This window comes from Dasypus novemcinctus, chromosome 18 (genome assembly GCF_030445035.2).
Source record: "Dasypus novemcinctus isolate mDasNov1 chromosome 18, mDasNov1.1.hap2, whole genome shotgun sequence".
Taxonomy (NCBI): domain Eukaryota; kingdom Metazoa; phylum Chordata; class Mammalia; order Cingulata; family Dasypodidae; genus Dasypus; species Dasypus novemcinctus.
The window spans coordinates 33767177-33782602 of record NC_080690.1 but is presented as its reverse complement, the minus strand read 5'-3'; the positions used below and the strand labels follow the sequence as shown (position 1 = coordinate 33782602).

Sequence of the window (15426 nt, the reverse complement as noted above, 5' to 3'; positions counted from 1 at the left end):
TAAGGGAAAACCACCTCCTGCTGGAGGGCTCACCTGCACTGGGACCATTACCCCCGAGGCCCTGCCCCATCTCAGATGCTGGGGTCCTAACTCCCACGGGTCTAAGTCTCAGGGCCACTGAGCACTGGCCACCTCAGTCTTGGGGGGCACGGTTTCTCCTGCTCTGGCCTCTCAGCAGAGCCTTGCAGTGGTTACGGGGCGGGCCAGCCCGGCTCTGCCCGCAGCACGCACGCCTGACGCGGACTCGGGGAGGCAGCTGGGCTCTGCCCGCAGCCCACCTGAATCTGGTGGAGTTGTAGCCATCCTCACCCACATCCTGCTTTCCCCAGGATCTGTTTGGGAAGTCGGACCCATTTCTCGAGTTGTTTAAGCCAGGAGACGATGGCAAGTGGATGCTGGTCCACAGGACAGAGGTGGGTGTGTGGGGTCTGGGGTCACTCGGGCAGTGGGTCTGCAGGTCCAGCCACCCTAACAGGGCGGGCTGCACATCCCAGCCGTGCAGCGTGCAGGAAAACCCGTGCTGGCGTCCAAAGGGCTTGTTCCCTCTCTGCCACAAGACACTGCCCCGTCCAGTTGGGCCGGCCTGGCCCCAGAGCCCTGCTGCCCTGGCCTGAGCCTGGCCCTGCCCCTCGCCGCCCTGCAGGTGATCAAGTACACGCTGGACCCCGTGTGGAAACCGTTCACCGTGCCGTTGGTGTCCCTGTGTGACGGGGATATGGAGAAGCCCGTCCAGGTGAGGGCTGTGTCAGCCTGACCGAGTCCCCCTGGGGAGGCCTTCCTTACTAAGAGGCAGGATGGCCTGGGAAGAGAACCCATGGTGGGGGCGGAGACCTTGGTTCTTGTCCGGGGTCTGCCTGACCCTCTGGGTAGGCTGGGCGGGGCCCCCGCTTCTCTAATAGGACTAGGGCGCCTGCCGTGCTCTTCCCGGAGGGCTGCGATGCCGCAGCCTGGGGCAATGAGTGTGCCAACACCTTGGACACAATTCAAAGTTACCGCCATAATGAGAACAGTGATGGCTAGTCTCCAGAAGCCCTCGATCCCCAGGGGCTGTGTCCGAGGAGCAGCGAGGTCAGGGCAGGAAACCCCTGGCAGGTGCCCGGACTGTGGGTTCTGGGCCTGCGTCTGCTATGCCGCTGTGACTCGGAGCAAGTGTTTTCCTCCTGGGCCTCAGTTTACCCATCCTACAGTAATAGCTGCCTTGCTCCTAGGCTGTCTCGCAGTTAAGTGAGCGAGCACATAAATCTAGGATTTTTGTGTTCAGCTCAGACAAGAAAGGACCCAGATGCTAGCCCGCAAGGCCAGGGGAGTCACAGTCCGAGACAGATGAGCAGCCTAGCGTGCAGTAAGTATATCAGGAGCTGAGCTTCCTGTACAGGAGCAGGTAGATGCCATTACCGGGGGTGGCAAACATGCTCCCTTTACCAGCAGTCATGGAAAGCTTCCTGCAGGAGGCAGTTCAGGTGCCGCCATGGTCATCTCAGGCCAACTGGGCAGGTGCTGGGGGGAGAGAAGGAGGCATCACCCAAAAAGAAGACATGGAGTTTGCTCGAGGAGTGGCAAGGGGCTGGAGAGGGACAGCTCTGAGACCTTGCTGGACCCACCTCCAGGTCATGTGCTACGACTATGACAATGACGGGGGCCACGACTTCATCGGCGAGTTCCAGACCTCGGTGTCCCAGATGTGCAAGACCCGCGACAGTGTCCCGGTAAGATGGCACGTGCGTGACCCCACGACCTCAGCAGCGAGCGGGGTTTTGAACCAGGCTGACAGGGTCTCGGATCCCACCTCTTCTGGCTGCGTAACCTTGAGCAAGTACTTTCAGCCTCTCTCAGCCTCAGTTTCCCCATCCATTTAATGGAAGCAGAGGATCAGGTTGGGAGTTAGATGATTCAGTAAAGCGCCTAGCACATAGCAAGCACTCAGGAGCTGTCCGTTCGGCTCACCCTGAGAGGCCAGCCCATAGGTGACAGCTCCTGGTGCATGACACGGGCACGACATGGATGGGTCGTGGGGGCAGGCACAGATCCTCCCACCTGGGTGGGCAGGTGCACCTCGGTGAGAAGTCAAGGCAGCAGGAACCATTTTGGGGTGTGGAAGTCTAGGAAGCCTTCCTGGAGGAGGCAGGCTGCCCTGTGTCAGGGCCGGGGAGGGGATTCTGAGGCCCAGAGGAGGCCCGTCCCCCTAGAAGCCGCACGCTGATCTTTTTCTCCTCCTGTCTTGCCCAGCTGGAGTTCGAGTGCATCAACCCCAAGAAGCAGCGGAAGAAGAAGAACTACAAAAACTCAGGCATCATCATCCTGCGTTCCTGCAAGGTGAGCTGGCAGGTGCAGGCGTGGGGTGGGGCCAAGCTTGGGTCAGCCGGGGAGGTGTCACCGCGGGGTGGGTGGATAGAGCCTGGGGTTTGGAGCCAGCCCCCTGGTGCAGGGTGGGAACCCACTGACTCATCCAATTTCTTCCAGATAAACCGGGACTACTCCTTCCTGGACTACATCTTGGGAGGCTGCCAGCTCATGTTCACCGTAAGCCTCCCATCCCGCCCCAGGGAGGATCCTCCCTGGGGACTTGGGCCATTACTGCAGCAGGAGGGACCTGGGATAGACTACAGGAAGGACTGACTTCCCTGGGGCAAGAGGAGCAGGCACAGGCTAGTTGATCCTGTGAGATGGGCCTGAATCAGGAGCTTAGCAGCAGGTCAAAGTGGAAAAAAAAGGCAAATTCTTGCCCACTGCCCACATGACCATCCTTGTGGAGGGCAGTGTGGCCCCGACTTCCCTCATCAGCCGTCATTCTCCTCCTTGCTCGCTTGGCTCCAGCCACATGGGTGGGCATTTTGTATCTTTTGTTTTCGCTTGAACCTCAGCATATTGCACAGTACCTGGCACATAGTAGGTGCTCAATAAATACTCATTGACAGCAGCTTGTGACTGCCATGGCCTGGTGGGTACGCCCCCCCTGGCTTCCGTCCTTTCATCTGGTCTTCAGGTCTTCTCCACCGGGAGACCCTCAGCCCAGAGGGGGCCGCCTGTCGGGTCCACACTCTGCCCACCTCCCCGCGTTGCCTCTCCTTCCCCACCACCCCTTCTAGGTCCCATGGGGCCGGAGGTCGTATTTTGTCTACGTGGAGTCAGGGGATTGGCCTCACTGACCTCCAGCCCCGAGGCCGGGCCCTCCTCTTCCTGCCGCGTGCATTTGTTCAATGGTCAGATGTGCCCTGAGCTTCTCCTGTGTGCCAGACTCTAGGGGGTCTCTCGAGGGCTCAGGCGCGCCAGCCCCAGGGGCCTTTGGTGGTCTGAGGGAGGATGGGGAGGTACCCTGGAGAGGCGAGGTATCTGGGAAGGCTTCCCTGAGGCGGCAGCATCTGAATTGCATGTGGAGGATGGATAAGAATTAGACAAGGGGAAAGGGAGAGAGGAGGAAAAGGAATCTGGGGGTGTAAGTTGACCTTGTATTATATCTAGGCCAATGGGCTTTATGCTTGGGCAGTAGGGAGCCACAGATGGTGTTAGAGCTGGAGAATAATGCAATCAGAGCAGTTTCTAAGTTTCAGACCATTTTATTGGGGATTGGAGCTAGGAGATGAATACGCTTCCCATGTCCCATCAGCCTCTCCTATTCCTTAGGGATAGGGCAGGGAGCAGGGGGTTTCTGGCCCTAGTGGATAACCTGTTTCCCCCTCCCTCTGCAGGTTGGGATAGACTTCACAGCCTCCAACGGGAACCCCTTTGACCCTTCTTCTTTACACTATATCAACCCCATGGGCACCAACGAGTACTTGTCGGCCATCTGGGCTGTAGGGCAGATCATTCAGGACTACGACAGGTATGTTTGGGAAGGGGCCTGAAGGTCAGTTAGGGCTCTTTTCAACCGGGGAGGCTTAGCTTGTCAAAGCTAGAAGGGACCCAGATCAAATCCTGGGAGGCAGTTAGTATTACCCATTCCTATACCTGTGGCAGACATGGCTAATCAACTACCATACTCTTATCTGTGGAGCACAGATTCAGACTTGGTTGATCCTTCTGCACACAGTACACCAGGTAGCCACTAAGCAGTGAGTTGGGACGGGAGCTGAAACGTGCTTGCCATTGCGGCAACCTCCCCTTTTAGGGCTGGGGAAATGGAGGCCTGGTGAGGGTGGAGAATTTGTCTAAAGTAATACCGATAGTGGGATTGGAACCCACCCCTCCCGGTTCCTGGGTCGGGCACCAAATGGCTGAACAGTCTGGCTCCTGTGGGGAATTTCTGAGTGGGTGAGGACCTTGCTTTCCACAGACCCCACCTTCTGGGGAACCATGAAAAGTCAGTGAGGGAAAGCCACGTAGAGGGTATGACAGGTGTGGCCGCCAACAGGATGGGCCTGATGCAGAGCTGGAAAATCCAGAAGTCACTTGAGGGTTGCACGCTCGTTGTCACGGATGGTGCTTGCTGGCTGCCCCAGCAGAGGCGGCATGGCTGGGAGGCTAGCACATGGAAGTCAGGGGGGAAGGAGCAGGTGCCAGAGATCTGGCAGGGGGGAGAGCAGCCTCAGGAATCCTGTGAGCATTTGTCCTCCCAGAGAGAGGCTGTCTGAGGACGAGCACCTGACTGCCAGGGGGCTCCAAACCTCAGGGGTGGCTGTGATCCCAGGCCACATTAAGAGAGGTACAGGGAAGCAGATTTGGCTCAATGAATAGCGCATCCGCCTACCACGTGGGAGGTCCAGGGTTCAAACCCGGGCCTCCTTGACCCGTGTGGAGCTGGCCCATGCGCAGTGCTGATGCGCGCAAGGAGTGCCCTGCCACGCAGGGGTGTCCCCCGCGTAGGGGAGCCCCACACGTAAGGAGAGCCGCCCAGGGCGAAAAAAGTGCAGCCCACCCAGGAGTGGCGCCGCACACACGGAGAGCTGAGGCAACAAGATGACGCAACAAAAAGACACAGATTCCCGGTGCTTTCCAGCTTCTGGCTGCTCCCTGTGGCTTACTTCTGTGTCCAGTCTGCTTTACGTGCCAGGACATCAGTCATACTGGGGCAAGGCCCACCCTCACTCAGTTTGGGTACCCCATAACTAATGACAGCTTCAGCTTCTACGTCATAGGATGTATTTCTTTATTTGCCTCTGAAGAAAGGTTGACCTGAGGAACTGAAAGAACCAGCTTCTATTTGGGAGACAGGCTCACATGCTCAAATATGTAATATTTTTGTATGAAATAAAATGTTTTGAAAACTGGGAAAAAAAAAAAGATTTCTGGTGCTGCTGACAAGAATACAAGTGGACAGGGACACGGAAAAACGCAGTGAATGGACAAAGAGCAGACAGTTGGGGGGGGCGGGGAAAGGGAGAGAAATAAATAAATCTTTAAAAAGAAGAGGTACGGTGTTCAGTCTCCATCTGGGTGGCTGGGAGGAGCCGAGTGTTGCAGCTGCCAGCTCAGCCACTCCACGGAGCCTTCTGGTGGGCAGTCAGACTTAGCAAGGCCACAGCGAGCCCTGAACAGCCAGACTCTCTCACTGTCTGCCCCGCCTCTGTGAGAGGCGGCCCCGCTCGCCTCCAAACCTCCCCTTCCTTCCTTCCTTCTTTCCTTCATCTCCCACATCTGCTCATTCAGCAAATCCCTTCAAAAGACACTTGAGTCCAGCCTCTTCCCCCATTCCCACTGCTACCACCCTAGCCCCAGCCACCATCAGCTCTGATCCAGGTTATCTCAGCAGGCTCCTGGCTGGCCTCCCTGCTTCTGCCCTGGCCTCTGACAATTTGTTCTCCATGTGGCAGTCAGAGGGATCCTCAAGAAAATAAGTTGAATGAATGAACAAATGAGGTATGGTTTCTGTCCTCAGGAAGTTCCCACTCAAGGGGGGAAATGGGGAAGAAATCACAGTTCTGAGTGACTAACTTACATGTGAAGTGAGGTAGCTCTGGGAATACAAAAGAGAGACGCATTCTGTAGTATCAGGGAAGCCATAGACGGAAGGGGTCATTTGAATTGAGCCTTAGAGGATGAGTAGGAGTTTGCCAGGGAGAACAGAACGGAAGAAGTACTTCAGGAGGGGGCACAAGAGGATTGAAGATGTGAAGTTGCCCCGTGTGTTTGGGGAACAGTGCGTAGCCAGGGCTGGAGGATAGAATGGGAGAGGGAGCAGGAGGAAGGAGATGGGATTAGACCCTGGGGCTGGAGGGTGAAGGGCCTTGAATGCCAAGCCAGGGTCCTCATTTTAGGAGAGTTCTCCCCAGCCATAAAATGGGAGGTTGAGAGACAGGTAGTACATCCCGTCTTCCTTCATGACTGCGGGTTTAGTGGCTGCCCAGGGCCCCAAGTTGAGAAGGCTCTAGAGGCGGCACCCAGGCCGGTTGGATAGAAGTGCTGTGGTTGATTAGCAATGTCTGCTGCCGTGGGTGTGGACGATCCAAGGCAGCATATCCACCAGGTACCCCGTGGGGAGCCTTTTGTGCTCGGTGAGGCCGGGTGGGCCCACCCTCGTGGGAGGGGGCTGGGTGAGGGTGGGAGATGGAGGCCCCTGACCAGTTGTCTCACAGTGGGTTTTTTTCCTCCTAATTAGTGATAAGATGTTTCCTGCCCTGGGGTTTGGGGCCCAGTTACCCCCAGACTGGAAGGTGAGTGAAGCCTGGTTCCTCTCGATGCGACGTTGGGATCCGTGTGTGGCCTCTCGAGACCAGCTTTAGAAAGGCCCGGTGCCTTCTCTGCATTTACCCCAAACCCCGTCTCTTCAGCCTGAACCTCACTCAGACACTGGAGCTGTGCCAGGGGCAGGACATGTCAGAACGCGTGTCAGGTGGGGAGAACAGGCAGGGTTGCCAGACAGAGCAAATAAAAATACAGGGCACCCGGTTAAATTTGAATTTAGATAAACAATGAATCATTTTTTAGTGTAAGTATGTCCTAAACATTGCATGAGATATACTTATACTCAAAAAAGGTATTAGTTGTTTATCTGAAATCACACTTACCATGGCGTCCTTCGTTTTATCTGGGAACCCTACAGACAGGCAGTGTCATCAGTGCTAAGAATGGACCTGGGGGAGCCCAGCGGAGGGAGCATCAGGGGAGGCTTCCTGGAGGAGGCGAGAGAGGTCTAAGATGAGATGGGCAGGGTAAGCAGCAATAGAGTGGCTGGAGCGGGGACAGGCTGCGGGGAGCCTTCAGGGCTGTGAGAACAGCCTCTGCAAAGTCGGGGTGGGAGGCAGAGGAAGTCGGGTGAGCTGGACAAACTGAGAGAAGGTGGGGTGACCGCATGCTCCCCGAGGATGGGCAGGATGGAGAGACGCGGCTGGGGGGCTAGGGGCCAGCCGTGCAGGGCCCCGAAAGCAGGCGGAAGAGCAGAGGGAGCCGCTGTGAGCTCTCCGTGGGCGTCACCATCAGACTGGCATTTCTGAAGGCGCACTCGGGCCAGGGTGGGGGCTGGGGGGGACCCAGGAGGGGGCGACCACAGGCTGCAGGCCAGAGGGACAGGGTGGAGAGAAGGGGCGATGGCGGGTGCCAGGGGCCGGAGGCAGGACTGGCTGGTGCCCGCGTGGGCATGGCCCAAGGAGGCCTCCGGGTTCCAGCTGGGCGTGGAGACGGGGCTGTCCGGGGAGATGGTGCGGGGAGGTCCAGGAGGAGAGGGAGGGTGTCCAGAGCGCAGGGCAGGGGCTGGGAGGCCTGGGCCTCATCGTCGTGGAGGGGCCCCCTGGGGTGAGGAGCTTGTGGGAGGTGGTGGGCATGAGCAGGGCCCACGGGGGGGGCCCGGCAGAGGAAATGGGGCCCGTGACAGAGCGGCCCGAGCGGAGCCAGGCGTGGTACAGAAGCAGATGCGCCCGTATCGGGCCCTTCCACTCTCCTGGGTCCAGCTCCCTCGCCCCAGCAGCTTCCTTTAATTCTCCCAAATACCCTATGAGGTAGAAACTGTCACTAACCCATTTCATAGTCCAGGGAACTGAGGACTGTTTCGGGAGGAAGGGGGAAGAGGCGCCGTGGTGGGAGGCATGGGGGTGAGCGCTGAGGGAGGGGGGGAGGGGAGGGGCAGGGCCGGCGTGGACACCCCTGGAAGAGGCAGCTCGACAGGTCAAGGGCGGTGGGAAGGAGCCAGGCGAGAGGTCAACGTGAGAAGAGGGGTCTTGTGGGCGAGTGGGGGCTCCCTGAGGGAGGACGGGGGATAGGCCTGGGGCAGGAGGAAGGTGGGCTCCTCCTGGAACCCCAAGACAAGGGCAGAGGCTGTTAGAGGGGTGGTTTGGGAGCCTGCAGAGTGAGCATTTGGGTGGGGCAGCCCTGAGGCTGGAGGGCACAGCTGGAGGACAGCTCTGGGTTTTCTCCATCCATGGCAGGAAGAGGCAGTGAGTGAGAAACAGCGGCTCCCCCCGGCAAGGGGTGTCGTCCCTTGTGACAGATGAAAGCACCTTGGCTCAGAGGCATTCAGTCACTGGCCCACTGCAAGTCATGCTTACCGCAGGGGGCCTGGGCTCCAGGCAGATGGACTCTAAGGTTTAGTCCAGAAACTCTGCCTCCCCCGTGAGAGCCTGAGGGGTGTTAGCACAGAGAGCCCCTGAGTCTGCACGTTTGTCTCAGCCGGTGCCCACTCTTGTCTGCCCCACTGTGTTGCATGCTCTTTCCAGAGTAAACTTTCCTTCCCACTCTCCCCGGGGAGGGTGGTTTTTCCCATAGAATTGCAGGGAGTGGCTCTCCGGGGTGGGGTGGAAGGACAGGCGGCCCTGCGGTCAGATGGGGCGGGGTGGCGTCCTGGGAGCAAAGCCGGGCCCCTGGGTAGACGCAGAGGTGCCTCTGAGGGCAGGGTGGGTGCAGGCCGGCCCAGCGTGAGCTGGTTGCTAGGAGACCAGGCAGCGTTCAAAGAATGCGGCTGAATGAGATGTTTTCTTGCGCAAAAGCCTTGTTGGAAATGTCAGAGGACAGCCGGGGAGGCCGGGGCTTGGCCCGAGGGCCCAGCAGGGCTGGGGCGGGGACAGGAACGGGCCTGGGGAGGGCAGGCGCGCTGTCCCAGCCTCCCCGCCCTGCCAGCTCGGCCCCTTTCGGCCCTTCTGTCTCTCCCGCTCCAGCTCCCCTCGCTGCCGCCCCGTGCGCCCCCTGCCCCTGCTGTCCCTTCGCGCCTCATGGCCCTTGCCCGTGGCCCTCCCCTGCCTGTCGCCCCCTGCCCCCGGCTGCACACCAGCCCCTCAGCGGCCTTCCCTGACCGCTCGCCCTGCCCCGCGTCCACTCAGTTGTTCACCTGCCAGGTTCCCTCCTGCCTTGGCACCTGTCGCACAGTAGGTGCTCAGCACTTGTCGACAGGGTGGATTTGGGGCCCGACCCGGCTGCCTGGGAAGAAGGAGGCGCTGGTTCCCTGAGGGGAGGGAGCTGGAAGGAGCGCTGGACGGCTGCCCACCCTCAGGACGGGTTCTTCCTCAGGGCTGAGTGGGGGGGCCCAGGGAGGGCCCCTGCCCTAGGGAGTGCCTGGGGGTTTCCCTGAGAGGGTGACGGGGCAGAGGAAGGGCCTGTGCAGGGGTCTGCGGCAGGGAGAGCACAGCGGGTGGATCCCCCCACACACACACATACACTTTACAGATGAGGAAACTGAGGCTTGGAGAGGACAGCTGCCTGCATGCCCCCTCCACTGCCCAGCAGGTTCCAGCGTGTTAAGTTACTGCCGTGGGGCTGGGCCAGGCCTGGTGGGGCGAACAGACCATCGATTGTGGGAAGGAAGCAGGGAGGTTTCAGGACAAAAGGTTGTGGCCGATCCGGTCCCCAGGGGTCCCTAATCAGCTTGGCATGGCTACCAGGCAGTTTGCTGGTGTGTACTGGCCTTTTTCAGGCAAATCAGGGCAGGAAGTTATGGGGTGTGGGGAGCTGGTCCACTGCAGGCAGTCCCCCAGGTCTGGTCCTGGCTCTGCTGTTGAGTCACACCGGGTCCACTCTGAACCTCAGTTTTTCTGCCTGTGGAATGGAGCCACTGGGGTAGATAACCTCAGAGGCTACTGGGGTGGCTGGTGACTCACTCTACCATCAGGCCATGGGAAGGTGGGGAAGAGCGGGGGTCTGAGGACTTCGTGTGGCTGAGCAAAGCAGGATGGTAACCCATCCCTATCAGAAGGGGCTTTTCCCCCGCGGTCTCTAAAGTCTCTAAAATCTGATTTTGCGAGAATTCATCAGCCCAAAGGAGGCCTGTTTCCCTGGCAACCACTTTCCTCTCTCAGCCCCCTCCAAACAAGCCCCCCTTAATCTCTACAGAGGCTCATGAAGTCTCCATGGCAACCAGGACTTCCGGCCCCCACACCTGGAGCCCAGACTAGGGACAGGGTGAAGGCGGAACCCTGAGCAGGGGCAGGGCCTAGGAGGGACGTCCCGGGACCAGTTCTGTGCTGGGACCCGAGGGGCTGCACAGCCAGTGCAGGAAACCCCATTCCCTCTTGTCTGCCTGCTGGGAGCGAGCAGCGCCAGGGCAGGGTGGTGCTGGGGACACCTGCAGAGCCGCTGCTCCCTGGCCCGGGGGTGCCCGGGAAGGCCTGGGCTCCTGCGCCTGCCGAGGCTCGCGGAGCCCGCGTCTCAGCCTCTTCCACTGGGTGGCTTTGGACACGGTGTCCCCTCTCGGGGCCTCCCCTTGCTTATTTGTAAAATAGGGGTGTTGGACTTGGTGGGGCCTCCTAGAACCTCCACTGTATCGTCTTAGGCTAAAGGGTCTGTCTGGACTGTTTGTATCTAGACTGGAACTCTCCCTAGCGACTGAGGTCTGGGGGTCCTTTACCCCAGGACAACTTTACCTCTTGTAATTCTTCCTGATCCCCCAGTCCAGCTCTTAAGTGGGTTTGCCATCTAATCATCATAAGGAAGGCTCCCTTCCAAACACTCTTGCTTACTATTCAAATGGAGAAGAAGAGCCTTTGGGGCCCAAAGAAGTGAAACTCTAATGGCGGCCCCATGCACCAGGATAGCTGGTGACACGGGGGCTTTCCAAGGGCCCTTGGCCCCACGCCGCCATGTCTGTGCACTCGGGAGTTACAGAGGACCTGTCCTTGGGTGAGAGGCATGGACAGCCCTGATCTCCCCGGAAGAGATGGTGGTCAGACCTAGCGGTGGGGGTGAAAGCAGGTGTGGGGGTGCAGCAATAGCCAGGGGCCCTCAGGGAGCCTCGGCTGCGCTGCGGGTGGGGGCGGCGGCCCAGGTTTGGGGCAGGAGCCTGCCTGCTCAGCACTTTCTCTGCGTTTCAGGTCTCCCATGAGTTTGCCATCAACTTCAACCCTACCAACCCCTTCTGCTCAGGTGAGTGTCAAACACACGTGCATCTGCCCCAGGTTTGTACCAGGTCTGGAGGAGGGGTGGGGAGATTGGTCCAGGTGTCTGCCCCAGAGAGGCCCAGTACCTGCTTGGCTCAACCCAGGGGGTTGGTCAGGAAGGCCCGTGCAGGCCATAAGGAGCCAGGGGTGGCATCTCCCTCTCCCTCCCTCCCACCCTGCCCTACTCCACCCCCTTTGCTCTCCCTGCCTTCCACAAAGAGCCTTCATGCTCAGTGGGCTTGGCAGCTAAAGATTGGGGGTCTCTGTGCTTGGGGGGTACACTGAGAAAGGGTGTGATGTTTGCTCACCTCCTAAGAGGATTTCAGGGACAGTCAAGCAATTAGAGGAGAGGAGGGGCAGGTCTAGGAGAGGGTGGTCCCCGCGGTCAGGAGACCTTGAACGGGCCCTGTCAGCCTGGGATTTGGCTTGGGTGGAGCATCTCCCTTCCCTGGAGCCCTCCAAAGCTGGCCCGTGTTTGTATTCAGAAGGGAAATGCATTGAGTCACCAACTTGGAGATAATGCCATGATTCAGAAACCATGGGTGTCTGTTGGCTAGAAAGGAACCCTGGGCTCCTGCTGGGGTCTGTGTGGGTTAGGGCAGGTCTCCAGGAACATTTAGTCCAAGCTCAGATTGGTCAGCCTCATCCCCGGCCAGAGGCCTTCTGAGCAGGACCGCAGGGCAGCGGGGAGATGCTGAGGCTCCTGACAGTGGCTCTTTGCAGAGCACTTCCTACGTGCAGGGGCAGGGCCAGCTTCTCATTTAATACCCCCGCCCACCCTGAGCGGAAGCCACAGTATGTCCGCAATGGACCCCCAGATGGTTCCCCATTGTCCCAGGTGTCCTGCAGACTTTGCCAGGCTCCTGCTTTGGGAAGGGCCTGCTGGATTCCCTCCTGCCAAGCGTCCAAGAGTTGGGATTTTCAGCCCCATGACATACAAGGAGACTCAGGCTCAGAGAGATTCAACGGCATGTCCCTGGTCCCAAAGCTAACAAGTGGCAAAGGTGGGATTTCAAATCGGCTCTGTTTGAATTCAAACTCAGGGCTCTTTGCTTTATACTACCCCGGCCCTGCCCTCTAGGAGCTTCTGATCTTCTGGGGCCCGCCCTGGTCATGGCAGGGCATTTTGGGTGAACCCAAAATAAATGCTTTGTCAGCAACTGGGGCTGGAGCATGTGCAGGGCTGGCGTGACCTCACTGGGGCTATGGTTGGGTGGGGCCAATCCTGACCCTTTGCCCCGACACAGGTGTGGATGGCATCGCCCAGGCGTACTCGGCTTGCCTGCCCCACATCCGCTTCTACGGTCCCACCAACTTCTCCCCTATTGTCAACCACGTCGCGCGGTTTGCAGCCCAGGCCACGCAGCAGGAGACGGCCACGGTGAGTCGGGGGCCACGAGCATGGGTGTGCCAGGGTAGGGTGGACACTGGCTGGGACTGCCTGTACCATGTGAGAGAGAGGCCCAGGTCTGGCCACCTGGGCAAAGTAGCCTGATGTCTGTCCTTCCTACCTTCTTTCCCTATTTATCCCTCTGGGGCTGGCGAGCAGGATGCTCTGCCATTCCCTTCCTTCGAAATCTCTAGATGAGTCTCTGCCTCTCTCTGAGCCTCAGTTTACCCACAAAAATCATAAGGAGGTTGGGCCAGCTCACCTTGATGGTCTTGGCTTCCTGGAGCCCAGACTTGAAAGATGCAGCGGTTCTGTTCATGCTTAGCAGGACGCGGGGCAGTGGTCAGTGGAAGATGCCTCCCCAGGGCAGAGGGTACTTGGTCACTCCTGGGACAGATGGAAAGCAGGAGATGGGGATCCCTGCAGCCCCGAAGCTGACCCTCTGGGCCACCTAGTTCCAAGTAGGGCAGTCCCCACACCACACCGTCCTGCCGAGGGCTGCAGACTAACCGTCTGGCCCCGGCGCTCATCATGACGGTAGAGCCTGGCCCGGTCTGGAGTGAGCAGGAGGCCTGGTAGGAGTCAGCCACAGCTGCCGTCCTGGGGTCTGCATCCTGGTCCTTTCCCTCCCCCACCCCAGCTTCAGGCTGACTCCACAGGTAGAGCCTTCTGCCAATGTCAGGGTCCCCAAGGGTCACCTTGCCGACCTCCCCTTCCAGCCTGGCCTGCCCTGACCTCATTCTGCCAAGTGAGTTGAGGATCTTTTCCTCGCACCCTGAGGGCAATACCTTGCACCCTGAGGGCAATTTCTCCTACCATCTGCTCTGCTTCTCCTGACCCCAGGGACCTGGGGCTAATTGACCAGGTAAGTCAGGAAACCAGGGTAAGCCTAGTTCAAAATCCACACAGTGGCGTCAGCTGAAGAGTAGGACTTCCCAGCCCCTCTGCCCAGTACTACCCCTCGGTCTCTGGGCTTCTGGAAACCAGCCCTGGGTGAGCCATCTGGCCTGGGATGGAGGAGGCAGGTCTAGTCCCACCTGGTCACTGGCCGGGGGGCCCGCCAAGGCCCTGCCCCTCTTGGGGCTTCCACCTCCTCTGGGAGGAAAGGGTTGTTACATGACTGCTGAAGTCCCTTCTGGATTGTTCTTTTCACTCTACCTCAAAAGTATTCTGAATCCCTCCACTTTCCCATGGATTTGCTTTCACTGTTTCTCACTGGACATTGCAGCCACCCCTTACTGGTCTCCCTGCAGCTAGTCCTGTCCCCTACAATCCCTTCTCCCACCAGTGGGTTCTTTTAACAGCAAGTATCAGATCCTGCCACTGCCATGCATCCTGCTTAAATCTTTTTTTTTCGTGATATTGGAGAGTTCTGAGATGCGCCAATCACAGCCCTTCCCTTTGGCACTGAATAAACTGAGGCTTTTGAAACATAAGTGACTCATTGCTGGAGTTTAGGCCACTCTGGTTTTTACGTGATTTCCACCTTGGGACTTTTTTACTTTTAATTTTCACAAGCAAACACTATGCTTTCCCAACTCCCTTCATCTGCCCTTCGAGAATACCTCTAATCTGCTTTCTACCTCTGCAGATCTGCTATTTCTAGTCCTGTCTTGTGATGTCACACAATTTTTGTCCATATGTGTCTTGTTTGTTTCACTGAATATGATGTTTTCAGGATTCTTCCATCTTGTAGCATGTTCATAGTTTCATTTTTTTCTTATGGCTGAATAATATTCCATGTGTATGTACCACATTTTCTTTATATGTTTATTTGTTGATGGACATTTGAGCTGTTCCCCCATTTTGGTTATTGTGGATAATGCTGCTGTAAAAACATTGATGTACAGCTATCTGTTTGCGACCCTGTTTTCACTCTGTGTCTATACCTAGAAGTGGAATTGCCAGGTCAAATAGTAATTCTGTATTTAAATTTTTGAGGAACTGCCATATTGCTTTCCACGGTAGCAACACCTTTTTACATTCCCAACAATGCACTAGAGTTCCAATTTCTACGTCTTCTCCAACATTTGTTATTTTCCATTCTTTTAATAATAGCCATCCTTATGGGTCTGAAGTGGTATCTCATTGTTGTTTTAATTTTTATTTCCCTAATGGCTAATGATGTTGAGCATCTTTTCATGTGTTTATTGGCCAATTGTGTATCTTCATTTGGAGCAATGTCTATTCAGGTATGTTGGGGATTGAATTATGTACCTCAGAAAAACGTGTTCTTAATCTTGGTCCATTCTGGTGGGTGTGGATCCAATATAAACAGGATTTCTTGAAGACATTACTTCAGTTAAGGTGTGGCCCAACTGAATCAGGTTGGGCTTTAATCTACACAATGAAGGTCAGGCATAGAGAGAGGAAGCCACAGGAAAAATCTGGAAGTCAACAAAGCCTGGAGGAGAAAGGAGATGTTACCATGTACATTGGCATGTAACAGAAAAGCCAAGGGCCAAGGATTGCTGGCACCCAACCCCAAAGCGCCACAGTCTTCCTGGTAAATGTGCCTTGCTGACGCTCGATTTTGGATTTCTCTTAGCCTCAAAACTCTGAGTCAATAAATTCCCATTGTTTTAGTAAACCCATGTTACAGGTATTTAGTTTAGCAGCTGAGAAACAAAGTACTTTGCCTGTTTTTTAATTGGTTTGTTTTGACTTTTCATCATTGAGTTGTAAGAGTTCTTTGTATAGTCTGGGTATTAAACCCTTAACCAATCTATAGTTTGCAACTATTTTTTCCCATTTTGTAGGTTTTATTTTCATTTTCTTGACAATTTCCTTCAATGCCCAAATGTT

General features: G+C 56.9%; 1 protein-coding gene across 2 annotated transcripts in view; it reads left to right on the top strand.

Annotated features, from left to right (window-relative positions):
* The window catches only part of CPNE2 (copine 2), a 57250-nt gene that overhangs the window by 20124 nt on the left and 21700 nt on the right, over positions 1-15426 (top strand). Inside the window, exons 6-14 of one of the 2 annotated variants that reach the window (XM_058279966.2) lie at positions 330-413; positions 644-733; positions 1608-1706; positions 2227-2313; positions 2461-2520; positions 3687-3820; positions 6533-6587; positions 11166-11217; positions 12479-12612. In XM_058279966.2, coding sequence (XP_058135949.1) covers positions 330-413; positions 644-733; positions 1608-1706; positions 2227-2313; positions 2461-2520; positions 3687-3820; positions 6533-6587; positions 11166-11217; positions 12479-12612 — 795 coding nt within the window. The remainder of the gene's footprint in view (positions 1-329; positions 414-643; positions 734-1607; positions 1707-2226; positions 2314-2460; positions 2521-3686; positions 3821-6532; positions 6588-11165; positions 11218-12478; positions 12613-15426) is intronic. The other variant, XM_058279965.2, reaches the window with a different exon arrangement.